The 14,872-nt window shown below is 43.6% G+C and overlaps 1 protein-coding gene across 4 annotated transcripts in view; it reads left to right on the top strand.

Annotated features, from left to right (window-relative positions):
* ADRM1 (ADRM1 26S proteasome ubiquitin receptor) overlaps nt 1–14,872 on the top strand; it is a 35,771-nt gene that overhangs the window by 14,581 nt on the left and 6,318 nt on the right. For 2 of the 4 annotated variants that reach the window (XM_073580948.1, XM_073580946.1), the window contains exons 2-7: nt 874–1,097; nt 1,387–1,503; nt 8,851–8,974; nt 9,885–9,971; nt 10,690–10,771; nt 10,883–11,115. In XM_073580948.1, the coding sequence (XP_073437049.1) occupies nt 874–1,097; nt 1,387–1,503; nt 8,851–8,974; nt 9,885–9,971; nt 10,690–10,771; nt 10,883–11,115 (867 nt within the window). The remainder of the gene's footprint in view (nt 1–873; nt 1,098–1,386; nt 1,504–8,850; nt 8,975–9,884; nt 9,972–10,689; nt 10,772–10,882; nt 11,116–14,872) is intronic. The other 2 variants (XM_073580949.1, XM_073580947.1) reach the window with 2 other exon arrangements.

Genomic DNA, 14,872 nt, shown 5'->3' with positions numbered 1-14,872 from the left:
CAATAATATGATGTAGGGGGTAATTTTCTTTTATGAATGGTGCTATGGTGATCTTTTAGGAATAACCCCGCTGTCCATTGAAACAATGAGCATGACAGTTAGTGCAGCTCTTGAGTAAAATGCAGCCTTTAGTTCTTCCCTTCCAATATAGAACCTAGTGAATAAAGTCTGTTCAGTGTATAAGAGAGTTCTGCAACTTTCTAACATGCTCTTCTGTTAGTGAGATTCCTGCTTGCTGTCCGTGAAAGGAAACACTACTGTTCTTATCTGGTTTGATTGACACAACTTGTTACAAGAGAATAAAACCACAATGTACCGTGAGTTTACGGCTTTATGCACCAGGCTGCGCCCCAGAGAGATTGGGGTATGAAGAATGTTCCCGTTCAGTCCCAGCAAGCAATGGTCATGCCACAATGTATATTAGAAAGCTGGAAAACTTTGTTATGCACTTGGGGGACTTCTTTGTATCAGTTGTCGGCAGCCGCCGTACACATACAGTGGGAGTGAGCCATCACTGGGTGAAACAGGCGGTGGAGCCTAGACCTCTCCATGCCCTGTTTGCTGGATGTGCTGCATCATGGTACCCGAGAGTTACTGCTGCAAGCAGAGTTAGCGCCAATTGATTAATATAACATTTTGAGTGCTGTTGTCAAGCGTTATGGCGGTTGTCACATTTGGATCCCATCAGCCGCCTACACGATGCAGTCATGTGCTGATGTGGGACTTCTGGAGGGGAGGGGGAAATGATGTTGTTGCTTGCACATGGGTTGGCCAACATTTATCTCGTATCCTGTTCTCCCCACCTCCCTGTCCCACAAGCTCCCTACCAGGTGCTCGGTTTGTTGCTCTGTTTCCCCCTGATGTTTGTGACAGTTCTTCATTTCAGGATGTCATCAGGAGCTTTATTTCCCAGTCTGGTGCCCGGGTCCCGGGGCTCCTCCAGCAAATATTTGGTGGAGTTTAGAGCTGGTAAGATGACCCTGAAGGGGAGCACCGTGACTCCAGATAAACGGAAAGGACTCGTTTACATCCAGCAAACTGACGACTCCTTGATCCACTTCTGCTGGAAGGACAGGACCTCTGGAAATGTGGAGGATGTAAGTCTGGGCAGCGGGCATGAAGGTGCTATCTTCCACTTTAATAGACTTTATTATTGTTAAAGGTGTTTTAGAGACAAGGGGAAGGAGCCTTTATCCTGCAGCAGGCGGGTGACAGACTGTAACCGAGAGAACAGCTTATTAGTCGCTGTCACGCTGTGCCCAGCTGGTGCCCATTTAACCAGGCTGCATTGTGTTTCTCTGGCCGATATCTCCCTTCTGCTTCTTTTAACAAGCTGTGATATTGACTCGGTGCTCGGCTCACTCCGCCATTCTTGTTTCTTTTTAGGATTTGATTATTTTCCCAGATGACTGTGAGTTTAAGAGGGTGGCACAGTGCACCACCGGCCGTGTCTATGTGCTGAAGTTCAAGGCCGGCTCCAAGAGGCTGTTCTTCTGGATGCAGGTCTGCTGTAAATTGCCTTCTGCCTCTTTTCCAAATCTTCTGAAATACTCGTCACAGCTGAGGGTTTGCTCCAATTATATCCAGCATAGACAATCTCTCACCTGTCCTGACCATTTGCTACAATGTGTCAGAATATGTGCAGTAATTGATGCAAAAGGAGCCCCGACCAAGTAGTGAGTGCATTTACTCAACATACATTTCAGTAGGTCAACATTTTGGATTTTATAATCATTGTTCAAGCTGGTGTTATAAAGTGTTCTAATTTACTGAGATAATCACTTTTGGGTTTTCATTGGCTGTAAGCCATAATCATCAACATTAGCAGAAATAAACACGTGAAATAGATCACTCTGTTTGTAATGACTCTATATAATATACGTGTTTCACTTTTTGTATTGAAGAATTGAAATAAATTAACTTTCTGATGATATTCTAATTTAGTGAGAAGCACCTGTACATCCAAGGTTGTTTACCACCTCCCCTTGATGCAGGCTTAATCGCTGAGCCCGGATGTTTCACTGCACATGACAGCTGATTTAATTAGCTGTCATATGTGCCCCTAACAGCCACATGTAGAATCACTATCCATCCGCGGCTGTTAAGATGTTAAATGCCGCTGTCAATCACCGGTCGCGACATTTAATTTGAGCATGTCATAAGACCCACCCATCAGCTCCCATGTCACATGGGTTGTCATGACGGATGAGGGTCTGCAAGAGACCCCCCCCCCCGTGCTTGTCATTGCAGATCTTTGAATGCCAGCCCATGGCCAGCATTCAAAGGGGATTATTTTTGCTACCCATAGCAGCAGGGCTGTGGAGTCGGTAAGCCAAACCTGCGACTCCCGACTCCTCAATTTCCCTTACACCGACTCCACGACTCCGACATATATTGCTTATATTCAAGTGAAAAATGTATTGTAGTACAATGTGAACATCAGACATTTAATCATTTTTATGATGCAATAATCAAGATATTTAGATAGAACATAATATATATTTATTGGAATACAACTTTAGAACACAAAACTGTAATAAATTGTAAATATCTAATACACTATGTAATATCGATTACATATATAACACTGTGTAATAAACAATGTAAGTGGCAAAAAACAGTTTTCAACAAAAACATACTAACTAACATTTGTGCAGTCTATGAATTTGTCCTAAGAAACAGAATTGCCTCCATCAGATCCTCCTTCTTCATAGATGACCTCAAATCTGACCTAATAATTTTAAGGCCAGAGAACAACTTCTCTACACTAACTTGGGTTGGAGGCAAAGCCGTAACCACATGGGTAACATCTCTAACAATTTCCGGGTATAAAGGAATTGCCTCATGCACAGTCAGTTTTGTTAAATTTTTCTATTTCTTTGAGAGCAAGTGAAACATTTTGCTGAAATATGGTCAATCTGCTTGCTATAGGAGACGGAGTGAAATCTTTTTCCTTGCGGCAACGCTTTGCCTGCTCCATGTCATCCAAATACTTGTCAAAATCAAACTCCTCATCTGATGAGGCTGAAGATATGGCAGCAGTAGCACTGTCAGGACCCGAGTCCTCTTGCGCCTGGCTGTGCTCCTATAGGCCACTCTTCCTAACTGCTACCTCAGTCAGAGCTTCTTTTCCTTTAGTAATTTGATGATCACCCAGCAATATACGATGACTCGGGTCCACATAAACAGCTGCCAGAAAAATTTTATTTTCCAATAGCTATGTCTCTCTCCGTTTCATTGAAGCAGAAATGCCATCTGCGATTAAACCACCTCTTTGGGACAAGCAAAATAGCAAGTTCTTCCACTCCCTTATGAAAATGCCAGGAGTTAAATCCTCAGCTTGTAATTTTTTAGTCACGGTAAATGGGTGCTTAAGCAATTCCTTCAATTCAGTCACCTGTGTCCATTGACCTTCATTTAGGGTTACCTGAGGGTTCGCCATATCTGTAAGAAACGGTTTTAGTTCAAGCAATCGCTCAATCATTAAATAAGTGCTGCCCCACCGAGTGGCTTGATCAACAATTGCTCCTTTCCCACACTTCTCTTCAAGATGGAATCAATTTTAGGGGTTCTGGCGGCAATAACCAATTTCCTCACTTTTCCAATCAGATTTCCAGCATGTCCCTCTCGCAGACTGTCTCTTTTTGCCAGCTGCAGCGTGTGCACAACACAACGCATGTGATGAATAGGAAAGTGTTTTGAAGCAGCTTCAACAAGATCATCTATTTCTAAAGTATAATTTTGCTGTTCTTCTGTAGTAATATCTGTTTGTTCCTCAGTTACATGAACAGCACTGTGGCCTTCCATCTCAAACATACTGAATCCTAAATTTTCTTCTAGCTGTTGTTCATTACTCTCATTCATCAGTGTAATTGTACTTATGTTTGAAGCATTGTCCGTTACAATAGCAAGAACCTGTTCTTTTTTGAGTTCGTAATCTTGCAGCACTTTTTCCACTAAGGCCTGGAGAAACTGGCTGCTGTGATGAGCTTTAGTATCTTTTACTGCCAATGTCTTGGTAACAATTTCTTTGTGGTCACAAACATCGAACATTGATGGCAAAATAGTTCACTCTGTGACGTGTGCAGGCATCCATTTTAAGAAACATGAAGCGTCTTTTGAGTCTTTTTAAGATCTTCCTTTTGTTTTAAGGGCTTCTTCAATCACTAATTTTCTAATACTTTCTCTTTCCAGAGAAACACCTAGTTTGCGGGCCATTTCTTCATTAAGAGCTGTAAAAGCTGGTCGTGCAAGTAATGATAATGGTACACCGTCCTTCACAACAAGCTGTATGAGCTGTCTTTTAAACATATCTGCTGTCATTGTTACAGTAACTTTGTCACTTACAAAATATCTTGTTAATGACGTTTGAGATGCTCTTTCCTCCTCCTTTGCCTGGCAGAAAGTGCTGGGCATGGGTTTCTTGGTGCTGCTGTGATCTTTCTCAGTCACAGCTTTGAAAACTTCTGGGTGGAAGCGTTGTAAATGTCTTTGGAAGCTCTTGTAGGAGCATTTTTATCACTGCCTGAGTATGCGCTGATTTTGGCATCACAGCATTTGTTTTGCTCTGGGTCACTTGTCATACATTGACACCCAAAATATTTTTCATCTTGAGTCACTGTGAAATGCTCAAATACAGCTGACTTTATGGGGAGCTTCTTAGACATTTTGTAATCATATAAATTCACTCTCAAAATAATTTTGTCCTATAAAATAATGTATATTATAATTCCAGCAAGAACAGGGAGCCATGTACAGTGGGGAAAATAAGAATTTGATACACTGACAATTTTGCATGTTTTCCCACCTACAAAGAATGGAGAGGTCTACAATTGTACACTTCACCTGTGAGAGACAGACTAAAAAAATCCAGAAAATCACATTGTATGATTTAAATAATATGCATTTTATTGAATGAAATACGTATTTGTTACAATAGAAAAACAGAACTTAATATTTGGTACAGAAACCTTTGTTTGCAGTTACAGAGGTCAGACATTTCCTGTAGATTCTGTTTCTCTCAGTTGAAGTGTACCTATGATTAAAAATTTCAGACCTCTCCATTCTTTGTAGGTGGGAATCGACAGTGTATCAAATACATACTTTCCCCACTGTATAATTTTAGATAGAAATAAAACAAACTTTGCATAAATCAATAGTACAGATGACAAATATAAAGTTTGTAAAATATGTTATTAGCTTTACTTTGAATTTCCAAGGCTTTTCTTCTTAGGGTACAGCTCACTAAATGCCTCACAGTCTATGTAGAGGGGAGGAGGGAGGGAGCAAGTTTGTTGTGTATCATACTCCAGGAACAAAGAAACTGATAACAGAGCTAATAACTTGATGTTTTGGCTTCTATACCTATACAAGTCCTCATAGAAGTCCTCATCAATCCTGTTGCTGTATTTTCCCTGTATATTGTATGTATATTGTATAAAAGCTAGCTTCCCAAAAGTATATGAGCTCAAAGAAAAAACAAACAAGCATACAGAGAGAACATACAGTATACTGGACTATTGATTTATGCACAGTTTATTGAAAGTTTAAATATGCTTTAAGAAGTAATTACCTTAATCTTGTTATCCTGTTCACTCTAGCAATTCTTCTGAGATAAGTGCCTTCCTTCTTTCTGAATATGTTAACTTGTCTGTGTTGTACCCTTGTCTGTAGAGGAGGAGCTTCACTGGTGCTAGAGTTCACCACCGACACCTAAGCTGCTGCGAACCTCATACTGCACACCCCTACACTTGAAAATAAAGCCTGCACCTTAAGAAGATGTGGTGAATGCAGTCTATTTATTCCAACTATCAATTGATGTTGATGTGTTACTGAAGACGAGCAATGCCTGTCCTGGGCGTCCTTTTGGGCAGCTATGAGGTGTACCTGACTGGTGCTAAAAAAAAAAAGTGTTAAGCCCCTGTTACACATAGCAATATCGCTGTAATGTCACTGATTTTTGTGATGTAGCAGCAATATTGCTAGCGATATCGCTATGTCTGACACTTACCGCCGACCGTCTCCCCCGCTGCTCATCGCTGGTCGCGCAAGAACGTCCTGGACCGTTTCTCGTCGTCAGCTTCCTGCGGCGCCGACGAGGATGTCAGGATCGCCGCGTCTGACAGGTAAGTAGCGACCCCCCGACCCCTGCTATGTCGCTGGTGAGATCTGCCTGTGTGGCAGCTCACTAGCGACCACTTAGCGATGCAACAGCGATCCATATCGTTGTCGGGATCGCTGGTGCATCGCTAAGTGTAACGGTACCCTTAGTCTCTGTGCTATCCGGCTTTCATTGTTTTTGGTACAGATAAGATATGGACAGACAGATATGGATAAATGGATATATAGAGCAGATTTCTAATCTGCTTTTGCTATTGAAAACATTGAGCTCAAAAACCTTTCAGGTGATGCGGTTTTTTAAAAATCTGATCTGCTTTTGCAGCTGAAAAACATATCCTCAAAAAACGCAGCAAAAACGCTGTGTGTGAATGTAGCCTTAGATCAGGAATAGGAGTCGGTCCATTTTATACCGGATCAAATCATCCCCTTTTTGCCATATTCAAAATAAAACAAAAAATAAAATTCAGCACCACGGGACAACCCTTGCCCAAAAAACACTGGGCTTAAACTGCCAGGAAACAGAAAAAACATAAATGATCCTTTAGGGGGAAAAAAAAATTCCTAGTCTCCTGAAGTGCCTTCTGCTTGAAAGTCTGGTGTTCTGCTTGAGTTTTATAGATGTGGTGTGCACATGGCCTTGGTCTGGCGTCCACACTGTTCATCTCACCGACGATTGTTGGGTTGGATACGATTGGAGCAAACCATTTACCCTATCTTTCCAGCTATAAGATGTCGGAAAATGTTAGCTATTTTCTAGTAATTGCCTCCTTTCTTGGGGCGCTAGGATTGGGGGGTGGTGGTTGTGATTCTATTCCGAAGTGGTGATAGCAGTATGGATTTGTACCTGAGGTCTAGGATATATTAGTGGTTTTCATCCATCTATGGAATGGGCACTCTCCAACCCCATCTTTAATGGGGCAGAGTTCTGTATTCTCCATGGACCTTTGTTCCATTCATTGTCTATGGGACTGCCGGAAGTAGCCGAGCACAGTACTTTCTCTTTGGTAGTCCTATAGACGATGACTGGTGCGGAGGTGGAATGTGCATAGTTTTCATTTTCAGAATAGCTAGGGTGTCCTAGTCAGCACTGTGGAGTCAGTAAGCCAATCCTCCAACTGTGATTCCGACTCCTCAATGTCCCTGACTTCCGAGTTCCCCAGCACTGGTCACTACTGAGCATGTACATAAAGTGCAGCACGGATTCGTCTCCACTAAGGGGCAAGATCCTTAGATCAGGATAGGGGCGGACATTTATAGAACATTTTGTAACTTTCCCAAATTATTATGGAGAAACCGCACATCCTGCATTGTACCCGATTTATTGTATATTTTAGGAGTCTGAGTCCATTTTATACCGACTCCACCAAAATGGACACCGACTCCGACACCACAGCCCGGGTCCTAGTGGCTGAACTCCCAAGGATCAGCAAGTTATCACTTCTCTCTACATAGGGGATAACTTGTTATTTTGGGAGCACCCCTTTAATGTGAGATTATGCGAATGTGACAGTACATTGCAAATAGAAGTATTTGATCACATGTATGGATTGGTTTAAATCAACCAAGGAATCCGCTAAACAATAAAAAAATAAACATGTCTGCTATTGTCACGTAGATAACAATCTGAAATAATAAGATTTCACATAATTCATCTGCACAATAAAGAGAAAAGCAACATGTCAGAATTACTGGGGATTTTTTGTCATCTAACCCCCAACATCAGGTTGCCTTTCTAAAAAGTGCGTTTTTATAGTCCAGAAAATCTGGTATAAGACTGCACTGAGCAAATGTAATTTCCAGCACTCTGGGCAGAGCTGAAGCCCCATATTACTTGCCACACTTCACAGTAGTGGGATGCAGCAAAGTAATTCTGATTCCGGACTCGCCCCATAATAGTGCACAGTGGTAATAACATGGACAGGAGTATAATAAACGAAACTACATAATGTGGGTCCAGTTGTGCAGAGGAAATCCACTAATATGTAATGGCCGTGATCATGGAGCATTTCACAGCCCAGCATCTGAGTCATAGACGAGTCCACATATGTCAGGGGATATCGCATCACAGACTAGGGAGACGTTGGTCCTGCAGCTCGCTCCTCTTAGGCTGGTTTCACATTAGCGCATTTTCAGCGCGCGCACGGCCGGGGGTAGCTCCGCCCCCGAGCCGGCTCTCTGCCCGGCGTGCCCGCCCCTTCCTTGTAGCGCCGCCTCCTAGCGGACAGCGGCGCCTGCGATCGGCGCACCCTATCTTTAGCATAGGGTGCGCCGATCGTGCGCAGGCCGTGCGCTAGTTGCGCTTTGACCTGCGCTGCGCACTTTTGACGGTGCGCCGTGCGCGCCAAAATCAAACTTTTCGGATTTTGGCGCGCACGGCGCACCGTCAAAAGTGCGCAGCGCAGGTCAAAGCGCAACTAGCGCACGGCCTGCGCACGATCGGCGCACCCTATGCTAAAGATAGGGTGCGCCGATCGCAGGCGCCGCTGTCCGCTAGGAGGCGGCGCTACAAGGAAGGGGCGGGCACGCCGGGCAGAGAGCCGGCTCGGGGGCGGAGCTACCCCCGGCCGTGCGCGCGCTGAAAATGCGCTAATGTGAAACCAGCCTAAGTTAGCGCCCAATATCTGCCTACAACATTGAGATGTTCCTGACCTCCCAGGATGCGAGGTCATCACTTCTGCTCCTGTCCTCTGTGTACTGAATGTATACTAATGTATATATGTTTATTGACAGGAACCCAAGACCGACAAGGATGAAGAATATTGCCGCAAGGTCAACGAGTATCTCAACAACCCACCCATGCCTGGAGCATTAGGGGGCAGCGGCAGTGGTGGCCACGAGCTGTCAGCACTGGGAGGTGAATGCTTCTGCTCTTGTACTTTAAGCCTAGGTGGTCTGCAGTAAGGGCATGCACATGGGGGGCATAGTAAATACCACTCTTGACAATGACATGTAGCACAGTTTGTAGCTTCTGTCCTACGCTTGTGTGGCTATGAACTATTTAGTGTGAGCAGTGGCATTGTGCTATGCTGGAGAAATCCGAGGCTTAGATAACCCAAGGCAGCGATCTGGTAAGGGGACAGATGACCTGTATTACCATAATCATAAGATAGGAAAACAACCAAGACATCTTTTATCCCCTTCCTGTTCACAGAGCTCCATCAATGCAAAAGGGGGAAAAAAAAAGGGTTGAGTCTCAGATAATGGCTGCGCAAACCCTTTTTTTTTTTTTTTTAAATAACCATACAACTAACGCTGTAAAACTAAAAGCCAGAAAAAACTGTGGTGGTATAGTAACTCTTTTTTTTTTTTTTTTTTTTTCGTGTTAGAATTTATTTTTTACCCATTTTTCTGAACGTTGTATGGCAAAATGAATGGTATAAATTAAAACTATAACTCATTATGCAAAAATCAAGCCCTCATACAGCTATGTCATCAGAAAAGTAACAAAGCTATGGCTCTTGGAAGAAGGAGCGGAAACAAATGAAAGCGCAAAAACTGAAAAATCGGTCGGTTAGGAAGGGGTTATTTAACAGATGATAAAACCCATGCTCATGCCACGATCTGCAGGCATCATACGTACTTGATTGACGCTGGTATGACGTCTTGCCATAAGGGTAGAGCAGATGAGCCTACTAATGTGTGGCCTGTCAGACTATACTGTGGCTTCACAGATTGGAGATTTCCCTAGAAGGTTCTCCTATTAGGTTTTCATAGAGGCGGAGTTGTCAGCTGTCACCACATCCATGTACTTTTACTTTGTTTAGCAGAAGGAGGCCTGCAGAGCCTGCTGGGCAACATGAGCCACAACCAGCTCATGCAGCTTATTGGACCCACTGGGCTGGGAGGACTTGGTAAGTTGCTGCAAATGACGTTCTGCAACCAGGTGATGCCGTACATTCTCCATCGTAATCTGCCGTGTTGACTTGTTAATTTTTAAGTGGCTACTAATTAAAAGGGTTAGCTTGTTTTCACTGGACATCACCTATGCACAAGATGGATGGTAACTTACTGATTGGTGAAGGTCTGACACTGGGACCTGCGCTAATTGGCAGAATGGGGAAATTCCATTCCCCAATGCATCACTTTTACTCTTTTTACAAAATGGGACAGCGGGTTGGATGCACAATTTCCCTGCATTCATTGTGTATGGGACTACTGGGAAAAGCTTAGTGCGGTGCTCTGCCGCAACTTAGGGGATGAATGGAGCTGCGATCTAGCATACGCACTGCTGCTCAATTCTAAAGGGGAGTAATATTGCCCTCTTTGGATGATCGGAGATTGGGTCAGTGGTCAGACATGCATTGAGCAAGTTATCACCTGTTCTGTAGAAAGCTAATAACTTGTTTTACCTCTTTAAAGGGCTTGTCAGGGGCATTTTAGGAGGTAATATACAAGTGAAAAGAGCTGACTGTGCACTGCCATTTCTCCACTCCTGATCATTTGGGGGCTGCATCGACCAGACGTTTATGGCATAGCCTTACGATACGCCATTAACATCCCTCAGATGGGTCAGTTCCTTTATGCTTGTTCAGTGTGTAAACATATGATTTGATAAGTAGTATCTTGCAGGTGGTCTTGGTGCTCTGACCGGACCAGGACTGGCCAGTTTGTTAGGCAGCGGAGGACCCACAACAAGCAGCTCGTCATCCAGGTAACTTTAAAGTGCCCATTTCTCCTGCAAGGACCAGTTTGTGGAAAACATAAGTATGTACAAAGCGGCTGTTCATTGCAGTAATGTCTGCTTTCTATATGCGCTTTCTAGCTCCCGCAGCCAATCGACCGCTGTTACCCCATCCTCCACCTCGTCTTCCACACGAACCACCACCACCACTCCAGCAGCTCCAGCGTCAGTGCCTGCTGCAACCCCCAGCCCTGCGGTGAGCTCCAGCAATGATGCCAGCGCTGCCACCAGCCCCACACAACCCATTCAGCTAAGTGACCTGCAGAACATTCTGGCGACTATGAATGTGCCTGCCAATGCGGAAGGTGGACAAGGTAATTGGGCAATTATACAAGGGGAAAAAAAATCTCTCCATACTTTCTTAGGTGGAGGAATGATGGTCTCAGTTATATTTTATTATTCTCATTGTTGGCCTAAAGCTATGTGCCAGACTAATCAGTCCTGGCTTATTTTGCTGCCCAGTTTGCCAAGTAAGTTTAGGCTCCAACTCCTCAACAATAGTTCAGGTGGCCGTGGCATGACAGTGGCTATAGAGACTGGCAGAAAAAACCTCAAAAAATATAATGGATCAAATACTCTTAAAAAAAACACCAAGATAGCAGCAAAAAAATTTGATCCTAAAAATTAACTTTTATTCCAATATTTAAAACCTGGATGATACCAGTATAGGGAACAGGGTACAGGATATTTTTAACATACAAAATATACAATGTATCAGGGCACTACACTCGCCCTAATAGGCCCTAGTGCGTCCCTTCCTTGCCGCGGAGGTTGGCACCCTAATATATGCGATGTGGCGTCCCCGCTCAACGTCGGTGACCCTAATAACACCCTAAAAAAACCCTAATCCACGACGGGGATACACAAAAAAAACACACACACACAGAATTCCCGAAAAAATGACCCCTGGTGGAGAAACTATATACTGTCTCTAGGAGTGCACCTATTCTAAAACAGAGTGGTGGGTATATGTCCACCCTAATATCTCGTAGTAAAAAATGCTTATGGTTGCAGCTCAAATAGAAACTTATCTCGTAGAAAAAATGCTAAATGCTGCATAGATGACAGACTGTAGCTTTCTATAAAAAACGTTTACACATAACAGCAATGCGTAGATCAAATCCAAAAGGAGTTCTTCAGGAAAAATTATTTGCTGATCTAACATATCCAAAGGACATAATAGTCCTCAAAATACACAATAGTCTCTTTTATAAGCGAGGATGGCAAAGAACACCATTAAATTCATTCATGGGGTAACCCAGTGACCCAATATACAAATTGCCATCCATCAGTCTGTCAGCATAAAAATTCAAAAAGATACTTATCAGCCATCAGATGATATCGAGCCCAGCCCGACGCGTTTCCCCCTCTTAGATGCTGAGGGTTCATCAGGGGCAAAAGAGCACAAGGGGTCTCATCACCCCAGCCGAATGATCAATGCAGTGTGCGGCATGTTTTCTGTCTCCCGCCGGCTCATATTTACCGCCTTCAGACTGCGACGTCACTTCCGGTACCACGCCGTGATTGTATGTCATACTTGCAATCATTGCAGTGGGGCGCGCCCCCATACCATGTGACAACAATCATCACTTCCGGTGGCGCATCATGATTACGCGCACTGCTAGTGATCAATACACTGGGGTGTAGTCCCACCGCCACATCATGTGACCCTAATCGTCACTTCCGGTGACATGCCCTGATCACGTGTGTCCCTCTCTGCGCATATCAAATCCTCTCCCCACGTGACCACACAGCCGTTGCCCACACTAGAACCACAGTGGGGGAGAAAACCACAATAGGTCACAACCCACCAAAATTAGTGGGATTAACCACGGGCGTGTATTAGAGCAAAGGGGGCTAATATATACATAAACCCTAAGGCAGCATTATTCAGGGCTAGTAGAACCTGAAGAAAATTATATATCCGGATTACACCTCATTTTAAATATGTCAGTGTGCCATAATAACGTTACTTAATCATAAACCGCATCAATAAGACATGATGAAAAATGTTGTTATTAACCCCTACAGGAGACACCTCTATGTATCCAAGCTAATCAAATGATCCAATAATAAGATGATAGATATCCAAGAACAATCTCTTTGCTCAGGAAGAGCATGAAAAAATAGCATGGTGGATCCATCAGGTACACTAACTACAGGAAACTAGTAAAATTCAAATTTTCATTGAGGCCTTTAGGGCTTTGTGATTCCAGCCAGAAAATCCAACGCGTTTCCCGTTGTAGGATCATCTTATCCCAATCCCCCTGCCTCACTACGGGTTGAACCCTTTCAATAACACAAAATCCAATCTGTTTCTCATCACCGCCATGAACAAGATTAACATGACGTGCTAGTGGAGTCTCTCTTTTATGTCTAATGTCTCCCAAATGTTCCCCAATCCGTATCCGGAATTCCCGCTTAGTTTTGCCCACATAATCCAACGGACAGGAGCATGTGCACAGGTAGACAACTCCTGTAGTTTTGCAGTTAGCAAATGAGTTCATTTTATACGTTCTTTTCGTGTAGGCACTACTAAACGTTTTTGATGGTACCACATGCTTGCAAAAACTACTGTGTCCACATCTAAACGTCCCAGCCTGCCTATTTTGTAGCCAAGTCCCCTCCTTCTTATGTGGTTCCAGGTGACTCTTAACCACTAAATCTCTTATGGATTTTCCCTTCCTATAGGGCACTGAGGGTTTGGGAGAAATTATCCCCCTGATATCTTGATCAGTCCTGAGTATATCCCAATGTTTCCTCAGAATCTCCATTACTCTTTTTGACTGGTCATCAAAGGTACCTATTAGTCTAGTCAAATTTTCCGTATCTTTCTTCTCTCTCGGGTTTAATAGTGAAGATCTCTTTGATAGGGTCCGTGCCCTTATGAATTTTTGGTAATGCATAAAATGTTGCAATTATTGACGACATCCTCGTCCTGTGGACGGGTAATGGAGAATCGTTTAAATCCTTTGTGGATCATCTGAATACTAACGAGATGGGCCTGTTTTTCACGTATGAGATCGGTGGAGAAAGTATCACTTTCTTGGACACCACCATATCAATTGCAAAAGATGGATCTTTGACAACATCTCTGTACCGGAAACCCACATCAACAAATAGTCTTCTTAGGTGGGAGAGTCATCATCCTCTCCCCCTGAAACGTGGTATCCCCAGGGGGCAGTTTCTCAGACTGAGGAGGAACTGATCCGATTGTGTGATAGGTTTAAGGATAGGGGCTATCCCACCAATGTCATTCAACCTGCCTTTAAATTGGCCAGACAGACTAGGAGATCTTCACTATTAAACCCGAGAGAGAAGAAAGATACGGAAAATTTGATTAGACTAATAGGTACCTTTGATGACCAGTCAAAAAGAGTAATGGAGATTCTGAGCAAACATTGGGATATACTCAGGACCAGGGCCGGACTGGGACTAAAATTCAGCCCTGGCATTTGAAGTTACACAGGCCCACTAGTCACATGGTAACTATATAATATCTTTGTACACTTGTAGTTTACAAGAAGTGAGAGGAGAGTAACACGACTATATAACATGTAGTCACAGCTGTGTCCAGTATTTCAGCTCAGTCCTATTTATTGCTTTTAGGTACAGTACTCCTCCCAAATCTCTGTCCCCTTTTGTATGCATGATTACAGAATTCCTGGCAGAACTGCTCTCTATTGGGCAACCAGACCCCCTGGTCATAGCCGCCCCTATCATACCTCCCAACTTTTGAAGAAGGGAAAGATGGACAAAGACTGCGGCGCGCCGCTGCAAATTTTGGCCACGCCCAGCCACACCCATGTCACAACTAGTCACACCCATGTCCACACCTAATCGCACCCATTTAGCACTGCTGATCACACTGACTGGTACTGAGGGCACAGTGGCTGGCACTAAGGAAGAGAGAAAACAGAGAGAGAGAGAAAAAAGAAAACAGAGGGAGCGAGAAAGAAAGGGGAAAGAAAGAACAGTGAGAGACAGAGAAAGAGGGGAAAGAAAGAAAGAACAGAGACAGAGAAAGAACAGGGAGAGAAAGAAAGAAGTAAAGAAAAGAAAGAAAGAACA

The sequence above is a fragment of the Dendrobates tinctorius genome, unplaced genomic scaffold, assembly GCF_039654945.1.
Source record: "Dendrobates tinctorius isolate UK_male_01 unplaced genomic scaffold, ASM3965494v1 ptg000065l, whole genome shotgun sequence".
Classification (NCBI taxonomy): Eukaryota; Metazoa; Chordata; class Amphibia; order Anura; family Dendrobatidae; genus Dendrobates; species Dendrobates tinctorius.
The sequence above is the reverse complement of the archived record's forward strand: the minus strand, read 5'-3'. Positions and strand labels throughout refer to the sequence as shown.